This window comes from Centruroides vittatus, unplaced genomic scaffold (genome assembly GCF_030686945.1).
Source record: "Centruroides vittatus isolate TY-2023 unplaced genomic scaffold, ASM3068694v2 contig_941, whole genome shotgun sequence".
NCBI classification, from domain to species: domain Eukaryota; kingdom Metazoa; phylum Arthropoda; class Arachnida; order Scorpiones; family Buthidae; genus Centruroides; species Centruroides vittatus.
Genome location: NW_027122625.1, coordinates 285,712 through 298,014, shown reverse-complemented (window position 1 = coordinate 298,014; position 12,303 = coordinate 285,712). Strand labels below are relative to the sequence as shown.

Sequence of the window (12,303 nt, the reverse complement as noted above, 5' to 3'; positions counted from 1 at the left end):
TGAAATGCTTTTTGTATTCTGCAGGAAAATGGTATATTAAAATCTCAATGTTTTTTCAAAAAAGCAATAAAAGTTGGGTTAATGTTACCTTAGGTAGCCAAGATGGTGGCTCGTCTCTAATTCCAGCAAGGAAACAGTGGGACGCACGTTCTAACCTAACTTAACCTATTCTAATAATTTGGTTGCTAAATTAATTATAATTTAACTAATAATTAGAACCTAATCTATTCTAATAGTTTATTAGAATAGGTTAGGTTAGGTTAGAACATGCGTCCCATTGTTTCCTTGCTGGAATTAGAGACGAGCCGCCATCTTGGCTACCTGAGGTAACATTAACCAAAAGTTGTGCATGCTAAAAGCCAAGAACTTGTAGCAAAGCAATTTATAGGTGTAATTTTTTTGTTGGATGCATGGATACAAAGTTTATTTTTGCATTTTCCTTTAGATTTGAGTTTTAAAGTGTTGAGGAATCATTTTTGTCTAAATTTTAGCCTGCAACTTTTAAATATGAATTATTATTCTAAGTGAAGGAAAGTAGTTACCACTCTTTTAAACTGCCATTTAAGTAATAATAAATAAATGTTTTAATGTAACAAAATTAACAGAAAGTATGTAATTGTAATATTATAGAAAAATCGTTCCTGTTAATTTCAAATAATTTATTTTGAATATTTGAATAGCATGCTTTTAACAAATAATTCAAAAATAGCAAAAAGTAATAACAATGACTTTTTTGTTATTAGAAATTGTCATTTTTTAGGCATAATAATCATTCTTGGTAAATTCAATAAATATACTGAATTTGAATTTTAAATTAGCATGCTTTTCAACTTTGAAGTGAAACATTGCAACTTTGGAAGATGACATACAAATCAACATGACGTGACACGCAGACCCATAACACACAAAAGTACCAAAAATAGTTGTATAAATTATATAAATATAAGAAAAATCTAAGTAAATATATCTCAAATGAGAAATTATTTCATACCTTAGTAACAATCCAATCTTCAATACTAGTCTTGTTTCTCCAAATTGATTTCAACTGAAATTTAAAAAATTTTATCTATGAATTCATAATATTTAAAATTAATCTAAATTTTAAGATATAAATGGACCCTTTAATATTAATTCTTGAGAATAAATTAAAGAGAACAGTTACTATTATTACAGCTGTACAATATAGAAAATGAATAATGGATATCAAGTAAAAAAAAAAAGTCTCGTCAGCAATTGTAGTAGTAAACTGTGTTCAAGACAAAATTTAATGATGCACAATAAGTTTAAGAAGCAGTAAACATATGAAAGCAAACCTGATACTGCAAAACTTTATAATAAACGTTTTAGACGCAACTACCTTAAAACATTTTGAAGAATATGCAAGATATACAATGGATTTTGAATGTTCAGTTAATGAAATATCTTTCAATTAATGTTTATAAAACATTTTTTGCATTTCTATATTGAATTAATGGAAAAAAATGAACAAATCAAACTAGTATATACATGACTTATAAAATTTATAATTAGTGCAGAAAATCAAATTTTATTATCATTTACAAAAAGATGATTTAAATCTTTAATTTGTACATTTCTGATAAGACTATATACATGCATACACAAGCTACGATAAACATATGTAGCTATAGCCTGAAATGCTATACAGTAGAGCATCGATTATCCAACTTAATTGGGGACTGGGGTTGGTCGGATAACTGAAAAGTCGGATAACCGAAAAGTATGAAAAAATACATTATTAGTATAGTGTATTAGGCCTGGTTTAAATACTAGCTTCCCTTTCATGGTCGAGCCAGTGCTGCCAGCTAAAACATGCAAAAATTTAACAAAAATAATATTAAAGTAGCCAAGACATAACCAAATATTGTAGCGCCACATCACTAGCGGACATTTGAATTTGCCGACTAGAACGTGGTCGGTTATCCGACGTGACGGTTAATCGGGGGTTGGATAATCGATGCTCTACTGTACATCTGAAAACAAAACATTCTTTTTGAATAGAATGATATTAATAATAAAAGATGTCATAAAAATTGAACTAAATTAACATATTCATTTAACCAACATATGTTTCATGATAAAAATGATATGACTATATGGTTAATGCTACCCTTGTTTTCTTCTATCACATATTATCAAACTCTACAGTAAGAAGTAAATGAAGAAAATTGGAAAGATATTAAATTCTATGTTACTACAAGATATTACAAAAATTATATATTTATAAAGAAAATAGAACACTAAATACAATTATAACTAATATATATAGATCATGTTTTAATCTTTACCGAGAGGGGACTGTAATCTGAGTCTTTTGATATTTTTAACTTAATTAATAGTTTAATTATTCTTATTTCATTCTACAACAGTATGATCAACACAGTGGTGGTGGTGGTGGTGGAATTCTCTTCTCATATCAATCCTCTATTAAACTAAAATTAATATTTGAATATTCTCATATTTTAGTTGTGGAATTTCCTTCTTTGTCATTGTCATTTCTTTGTACTCTTCTCATTCTGTTAGATCTAGCATCTATTTTTATTCTTTATCAGTGACTTTCATTCATCTAATAAATTTTGACATTCATGACACCTTTCTTTCTCATGTCTCAAACTGCCAGAAGAAACATTTTTGTTTGATATTTTTTATTTTTTGAACTGAAATAAGCTATATTTGTCCCTACATGTGATAATGCCTTTTTTTGATCTTGTGTTTTATCAAAATTGTGTTGTTAATACTTATTGGGTTGTTTGGAAAGTAATTTCGTTTTTTATTACTAGAGGAATTAGATGTATTTTTACCAGCCAATTTTATTTTAAACCACATTTTCATTATATACTTCGACAGCTGACATTTTAAGGCTTATTTGTAAAAAATTTTGTTTGATTCTGTACAATTGTTTTTTTTCGGTGGCTTATCAAATATGGAAAATTGAAAGCATCATTTTCGGCATATTCTGCTTTTTTATAACTAAAAAACCAAAATGCTGTTCAAACAAGAAAAAAATTGTGGTATGTGTTTGGAGAAGATGTGTTGAGAGAAAGACAGTGCCAAAACTGGTTTACAAAATTGCGTTCTGGCAATTTTAATATCGAAGATACACCACATTCTGGAGGGCCATTTGAAGCCAATGAAAACAAAATAAAGGTACTGATTGAAGCAATCTGCCGTATAACAACACGTGAAAGCACTAAGAGATTAAATCTGTTAAACTGAACCGTTTATATATTACTTAAAACAAATTGGTTTCATTTCAAAGCTCAATATATGGGTTCCACATGTTATCAAAGAGAGATGCTCTCTATGGTGGGATTTTAAAGAAATTTGTTTTTGAGCTTTTACCAGACAATTTAACAATTGATTCGAAAGTGTACTGCCGTCGAGTAAACAAATTGAGTAATATCATCAAACAGAAAAGGCCAGAATTGATCAACAAACAAAGTGTAGTGTTTTACCATGATAATGCCAAATTTCACACAAGTTTGGTAACTTGTCAGAAACTGTTATAGCTTAGATGGAATGTGTTATCACACCAACCATATTCGCCAGATCGGGCACACTCAGATTATTACTTGTTCCGATCTATACAAATTTTTTTTAACTGTAAGACATTTACTTGAAATGACAATGTCAAAAATCATTTGGATCAGTTTTTTGTAAACAACGATCAAAATTTTTATAAATGTGAAATCATGCTACTACCAGAAACAATGACAACAAATATTTGACCAAAATGGTTAATATATAATTCAATAAAATATTTATTTATTATAAGAATATTGCATTTATTTTTCTATGGAAAAAACAAAATTACTTTCCAAACAACCCAATATTTAACTAATGATTTTAGATACGCCTGTCATCTATCTAATGCCTAACTTTAATGTTAAAGGAAAAGTATGATGTACAGGGGCAAGACACTACTAATTTGAGGTGGAGAGCATATACTTTAAATTTAAAATGTGATTAAAAATTGCTCATAATTTTAAATCATGTATACAAATATTATTTTGTCATTCTAATGTTCATTCTGATGGTATCCAGTTTTCATTTTCTGACATTAAATCAGCTATTTCTAAATTATCTAATTCTTATCCTAGTTTATGATATTCCAGCTTATTTTATAAGTCTTTTCCAATTTATTTTGTCTAATTTTTTTAATTTATTCGTAAATTTATTTACTTTCCAATTTCTGCTTGCATTAAACCTTTCTACCAATAATCTTTTAGCTACTCAATATGAGATCTTAAACTGTTTTGAAGAAAAAAGGCAAAATCCTATTATATACTATATTTGGGTAGATGTCAAGCTTTAACTCTTTCATTCTGTCTGTATTTATTTGAATTCTACTTATACGCTGACCTTAAAATAATTAATTTTAATTTTTATCAAGGACGGCAGGATTTATCTATTCTATGTCAATAAATTGAAAACTTTCAATCTTAAAATAAATTCCTCTAAATCCATTATTACATGTTATTCTCTACTACATAATCTAATTCAGAACTAATTCAGAGCTGCCATGCAAAGATAACTACATAATCCTTTAAATCTTTCATTTCATTTGAACAATCCAATAATTACTTACATTAAATCCTACAGCAAGTTAGGCATTGTTTCTGATTTGGTATCAGAAACAATCTGTTTTTGTGTGTGAAAAAATTTTTAAAGGATTCACCTTTCATTGAGGTTATGTTATGGCATTATTGTCACTACTTTTATGTCATTATTGTTCACCATCTTTGAAGTCTAATAACACCTGTGCTTTTTGTTGAAAATTTCTAAAATTTTGAAAGAAGGTTTGTTTATTTGGGGGATTGATGCTATTAAATTTTGGTGATTACAGCTCGAGGAGACGGAGATAAAGGGGGTCATGTATATCTCCAGTAGAGTCAGACTTAATGACAATTTTACTCGATATAAGCATTTACAATTTTTTATAAAACCCATCCCTACCCTCAAAATTAAGCTTTTTTGCCACTTTATAATAGTTAAAAATATAAAAAGGTTTTAGTAAAATATGATAACAGATTGTGCCACCAAATATTGCTGGATTTTTTTTTAATTCATTTTTTTACTATTATCTTCCTGTTTGGGCTAACACTTCTAATACAAATCTACATAAAATTAAAAATGCCTTTAAATAAATTATAAAAGTTGATAAATAAAATACGTAATTCAAATTTTACTGATAAAGGTGATGTTGCCAGATCACGTTTCAGATTACCTAAATTATTCTGAGAATTAAATTCTTCGATAGTATTTTAGTTTAATGGTTTGCTTTCATCTAATTTCTTTCTTTTACACATTCCATCGTATTATTCTCATAATTTGTCTTTTTTATATTTTAAATTTTCAAGATAATGTTTCGAAAAATTCTTTTCTTTTGCGAGTAGCGAATAATGCAAACGAGGTAAAAGAATATTTACATTATAATTTTATTCAATTTAAAGCTGTTTGTGAACATCACTTATTTTATCAATAGTTTTATTGTTTTCTTATCTTTTTATGTATTTTTATTGTGTTTTTGTTATTCATTTTGTTACATTGGAAAAGTTATAACTAGTTCTTTATGAATTTACTCATGTATAAATAAATAAATATATTTTTTGAAATCGTTAATTGAAAAACTCTTTGCTGTAGACAGATTATAAACATTATTATGAAAAGAAATATTAAAATGATTAAATAAAATATGAATAAACAGAATGCCAAAAAACTAAGTAAATTAATTTCCATTTGTTTATTATTATCAATTTTCTATGTATTTGTTTATACTATTAAATTTATCATACGTTTCTATTTATAATAGTATGCTATAGAAAACACATCTGAATTATAAAAATTTTAAAAAGTCATATTTGTTATGAGCTTATAACAAGCCTTGAATATGTTTTTTATTTTAAAAAACTTAACTTTCTTGTAATTTTGTTATTTATTTTATAAATAAAAAGCATAATTAATATAAATTGTTTTATTTACAAAATAAATAGCAAAACTACAAGAGACTTTTCAAAATTTATGACTTCAAAAGGTTATGTTTTAAATGCAAATTTTAAAAGTGTTTGTAAGTTGTTCATATACAATTTGAATATTAAAATCCTTTGAAAATACAATACCTATGCCTAGAATACAAATTGAACTGAAAGATTCACCGATATAATTATTTTTAAAAATAAAGATTTAGTCATAATATTCGAGTTATTTTTTAAAATTAATTTGAATTTATGAATTTCCTCCTATTAAATATACACATTTACACACACATTTAAATAGTAACTTTTATTACCTGAACGACAAATAAACCTCCCACTGCAATAATGACTCCTATTGCTAATCCTAAGCTGAAAACTGTGAAGATGAGGGTATACAATGAAAGATAAACAATGTGATCTCTATCTCCATGATATAAATACCAATTCTGTAATGATTTTTCATACATTATATAAATTTTATTAATTTACTTATGTACAATATAAAGTAATATCGTGATTACTTACCAAATGAAAGGCACGATAAATAGCAGTAATTAAAAGTACAGTTGATTGTATAGATCCACAAACTGCACAAAATAAAAACCAGGTGAAATTAGCATGATTACGATGCCCACAACAATTATTTATCCAAGGACAATGATGATCCATCTTCATTACACATCTGAAACGTTAATGCCAAATATCAATACCATATAAATTCATCAAATAAATCAATATTTTCATTTTAAAAAAAATGCTTTTATTAATAATTTTATAATAAATTTAGAAAGGATTAAAAGGTTTGGAACCAGATTTGAATATATAATCTAAGATAACACATAAAACTGTTCAAATATTATCCCAGACTACAAATTTTATCATTGCACTTGACTACATGATTCTTCAGAAAAGCATTTTCTATTATTAATGATTTCATAACAACCTGTAATCAACATTGATTGTATAATATATTTTATGTTTGTGTGACTTGAGCCTTTAGAGTTTTTAACAATGTAAAATTAATTTTAATTTAACTTTTAAACAAATATGATACATAAAATATTTTACACAAACATATGCTATAAATACATCAACTAACATTCAATCTTACTTTTAATCTAATCTTACAAACAAATAAATAAATCAAACAGTTATTAAACATAATATTTTATAAACCTTTTGCACTTGCGACAATGGTGAACTCTGGGAGCTTTGTAACCGTCACATAAGCTACAATATTGCAAGTATTGTACATCATCAGGATTTTTCTGAAAATATTTCAAATTTCTCAAAAATTATTATTATTATTATTAGAGTCATTTTAAAATACTATGCAAAATATTTTTAGTAAAAATATCTTACAGGTTTCCATCCGTAAGGAATATATCCCGGGCCCACTATCATTGCACAGAAAAAATTATATAAAGTTGCACCGACCCAGCCTAAAAATATAAAATGATTTAATGTACTGGCAACCGTAGTAAATGGTGGAAACCACATAGAAGTGACGTAAAGCGTCGTTAGAAGAATAGATTTAATGATGAACAGAGCAAAAATAGGTCCCCAGTGAAATAAACGACGTAAGACATTTTTGCTACTAATACTGTCAGTCTGCATCAATGATTTTCTGGAAAGAAAAAACATATATATTATGTACTTTGAGATATAACAATGAGGCATTTAAGCCTCAAAAAAATATATACTACATTACATTGCAAAACACCGGGATGTGTAAAATACTGCACTCTTAGAACCTATAACCAGTGATACAAAAAACAAAGGATGGAGATCACCACAAACGTTTTCGAATTGTTGGCAGTTCTTCCTCAGGTGTGAGCCTGAATTACTGATGGGACAGAGTGAACCATTAAAGGAAATTTGAGAAACAATTATAAGGTATTACATGAGACACGTGTGTGTTCGTCTAGGAGACCTACCATGACCCTAAAGTTCGGAGTCCATCAACACCTGCCATGCTGTCAACAGAACCAACTCATCCTTAAAATTGATGCAGTTCTCATTGAGGAACAATTTGTAGATTTGAATGGCTTCAAGCCACTTAAGGTGTTCGTTGTGTGATGTAGTGTGTATGAGTTTCACCTGGTGGAAGGCTGCCACAATGTCCGGGTCGGTGACGTACGTGGTGAGGGCGGAAGTACTTCTCTGATGATGTATGTCCGTTATATGTTCCTGCACTCTGACTTCCAAGGAGCATCTGATGGATCCGATGTTTTTGTATCACACCGGTTATAGGTTCTAAGAGTGCAGAAAAAATATATAATCTAGAGAATAAAAGAGCTCCATATCTGGTTAGCAATTGATGTTTTTACAATAGAGTCAGTAAAAGAACCTAAAATTTCAATAAAGTTTTTGCAATTTTGAACTCAAGTTGGCTTGATATCTAAATTTAGGTTCTTATTTGGATAGAATTTATAAATTCTATCCAAATTATCAAAAAATAAATAGGATACAACTAGCATTCATTTGATTATAATAATAAAAATATTAAAATGGCAACATAATAAATATTTATTAACTATTTTAAGTATATTTGAAATAGACTGTAAGTAAGAATTATTTAAAGAATAAAAACTAGCTATTTAAAGTGTAAAGTCTTAACTACTTAAAAACAAGGCTTTTGATGGATATATTTCGAATATGTCTAGCACATCAATTGAAAATACTCAAAATAAAATAACAATTTTCTACTACTGAATTTAAATTGATGTAATAATACAAAATAAAAACATATTCGTAAATATAGTAGAATTTCCAGAATTTCCAGAGTATTTAAACATTCCATAAAATTATTTTTCTTATTGAATAATTAGAATATTTTAAAACTATTCTACCAAAAATTTTTACTTAACTTTTTCCTCTTATTGTGAAACATACATTCTTTATATATTTTAATAATAGCGAGGTTGAGGCTGAAGTTTTAGATGCGAAAACATGTACGTCAGACATTCAGCACTGCTTTCCTGTAAGCCTAGAAGTTTGACAATGGTGTTTGGAAAGTCAGTGGAATCATGCTCGACATTCCAAATGCCATTGTCAAACTTCTAGGCTTACAGGAAAGTGGTGCTGAATGTCTGACGTACATGTTTTCGCATCTAAAACTTCGGCCTCAACCTCGCTAATATTCTGAATTGTAAAATAATATAAAAACAACAAAATAATTTATTTATTTACATTTAACATTAATAGTCACCTTTCAACATTTAACATTCACCATACATTCACCATTAATCACCTTTCAACATTTAATAAAAATAACTATAATTTAATGTTTTTTTGAAAATCACACTGAAAAATATCAAAAAGTTCTGTTACAATTAGAGTAAAACCTTCTCCATAAAACTTTTAAATATTAGTTAAAAGTCATGCTATACATTGAATGCAATATAATTAGTCAACAGTAAAGAAAATATCCTAAAATCATGTTCTGTGAAATAACTTAAGTAATAAGAATCACCAGAAAATAAAAATTATACAATGTTGCATTTTATTATAGATACGCTGGGAAATAAGCTAACTTTTTAAACATCGTTAAACAAGTGGAATAGCACTTTAACAATTGCAGTGTAGTCATTTACTGTAACTCCAGCAGGCTTCTACAAATGTTACTAAAACTTGTGTTTGAAGAATTTATTTAACAAGGATTAATATGATAAACATTTAGTGTAAATGAGTTTTATATGCATGCTGTTTCCAACAACAGTGCATTATGATTAATGGCTCAATAAAAGTGGTGTGGTCTTATTATATGCTTTAGTCGCAGGGTGTCATATATCATATCTACATTTTCACTTCTAATCCCACCTACCTTACTATGTTTGGGAGTTGACTTCTAGTTGAAATGTAAATTTAAACCAGAATTTTGAGCTAATAATCTACAGATTAACTTACAGACTAAGTTTACAGACTAAGTTTAAGCAAACATTTTAGAAAATTTCTTCAACAGAAAAATAAACACTCTTCTCTGGTTTTCTGTATAATTAGGTATTTTCAACGAAAAAGAAACCGAGTTCTGCAGCATAGAGTTTTCTGTTTCGGCACAATACAAATACACAAATTTAGTGATATGCTTATAACATTCTGTCTAAAGCAGATTAAAACCCACAGGTACAGAGGGATGAATTTTGAAAAGTTAATTTTGTCAGGAAATCAGCATGTTAAATGCCCATCATAAAAGTCAAAATAAAAGTTGTCGTAGCAATCAATGTAAGTTAAGAGTAATTTTAAACTCTATCCACATGATCATGCAATGAGTTTACAACCGGCAACCTGCCCATAGAGGTTACGTGGAGAAATCTAACCTCTAATAGCTCAGCCCACGGATAGAATTTCAATTTTCCAGCTTCTTCACGACATCGACCTTGCCAAGTTGTACATACATATTTGCAAAAAACCATGTTTAATATCTGTGAGGTTGCTTTAAACATTGATCACAAACAAAACACTTTCTGACTTATGAACAGCTTCACTTATGCTCCACTCAATAATAAGCATAGCATTTCTTTGAATAGTTAACTTTGAGAAAGGTGCATTTTAATTTCTTTTTCATCAATTTTTGCATTTCTGATTATCTAAATTTCATTTGCAACCTATTTACCAATAGATTTTATTCTTTCTTTTAAAACAATAGCTGTCACATCACATTCACTCAAAAATAAAATATTACATTATAACAATAATAAATACATTTTAATCATTACAATACATAAAATATTCAAAATAAAAGTCAAACCTTAAAATAACAGAACATTTTTTTCATAAAATTATTGTTTGTTTAATCAATAAATACACCATTCCTTAATCTACTTACCAATGGCCTAGAGTGAAAACCTTGTAATACAAAATCTGTAATATTTCAGGGAAAGCAAAAACCACAATTAAAATTTTTGGGTTGGGACAATTAAAATGCTTTATCACAATTAAAACATTTAATAGTTTAAAAATGTCGACATTAATAATAATTTTTAAGTGTTAAAATATGTGTATTTCCAGATTTTACGGGGTAAACTTGACATACGGGCCAGAAAGTGATTTCGTGACTTACAAGGGTTTCATTCTAATCCATCAGGTGGCAATTCCTGCTAGGACAAGAAACAAAAATACTCCCATCTGGAGGTCCTGTTGCCGGACTTAAACTCCCTCTATTTTTACACACGGGAACAACTAAAAAGTCTCATATGTGCCGACCAATTCCCGACATAAAGACTCTAGAACAAAACACGAATGCTGCTCGTTATGCCATTCGGATACAAGCCGGAACATTTGACATTTTAAGCAGCGTATCAGTCCACGACGCGACATTGCATGCTTGCATCAAGACCACGGGGACACTTCGAGCATCTGCCGTGACCGGCCAGACGGGTCTGCAGTATCGTTCAGTAATTTTATGCAACGTAATAAATCCTTTATTGCGTACGCAATTCCAGATGTATGTTTTTGAGAGCATTTCTGTTTCTTACCCTAGCAGGAATCACCACTCAAAGTTTGTCTCCATATTTTCAATTCATCCTGTATATTCATGCACACCATTATATATAAAGAGCTGAAAATTGGACAAATAAAATGAATAAAAAATAGAAAAAAATTAATATTTCAGCAATAATCAAAAATTAATTAGTTTTAACACATTTAACATATATATTAACAACTACAAAATTTTTCAACGCAAAAAAAACTGAATAAAAACAGTATTTACTAATGTATATGTCGATACGTATCGATAAAAAAGTTTAATTTCACACTCATTGTAAATTAAAAATTCAATGTCGAATTAAGATTAAAAAGTAACACGTGCTACGTTAATTTGTATACATTCAAAATTAAGCACACGACACGTTCAAAATTTAACTATATTTTGGTTTCAGAGTTTCCTTGGAATGACACAAACTTATTGATTTTAGTTATGATCAATTAAACATCCTTTTGATTAACAACAGAACAAACCTGAGAAGACAACTGCAAATGGTCACTATATTCTGTTTACTAAAAAATTTCAATTGAAAAATTATCAAAAACGAGATTAAGAAGAGACAAACGGACAGACATCCGAACGGACGAACGACAGTGGTAATTTATAAGTACAATTTTTTCAAATTGCAGCCCAAAAAATGTTATTTAAGATTTAATTTGAAAATTGTGAATTTATAAATAATGCTTACTAGAGATAAATCCAATGCGGAAGAAAATATGAACTGAAATAAATATTTTTAGCATCTATAACATTTCTTTACAAATTACACGATTCAATTATCGTCACCGGTCACATCCACATACCATAACTGGCGATAACGGC

At 28.4% G+C, this 12,303-nt stretch overlaps 1 protein-coding gene across 1 annotated transcript in view; it reads right to left on the bottom strand.

Moving 5' to 3' along the window:
• The window catches only part of LOC136984947 (palmitoyltransferase ZDHHC6), a 26,231-nt gene extending 13,928 nt beyond the window's left edge, over window positions 1-12,303 (bottom strand). The window contains exons 1-6 of the mRNA XM_067282092.1: window positions 12,170-12,303; window positions 7,356-7,620; window positions 7,170-7,261; window positions 6,519-6,675; window positions 6,308-6,439; window positions 992-1,045 (exon numbers count right to left, since the gene is read on the bottom strand). Of these exons, the coding sequence (XP_067138193.1) occupies window positions 992-1,045; window positions 6,308-6,439; window positions 6,519-6,675; window positions 7,170-7,261; window positions 7,356-7,610 (690 nt within the window). The 5' untranslated portion in view covers window positions 7,611-7,620; window positions 12,170-12,303. The remainder of the gene's footprint in view (window positions 1-991; window positions 1,046-6,307; window positions 6,440-6,518; window positions 6,676-7,169; window positions 7,262-7,355; window positions 7,621-12,169) is intronic.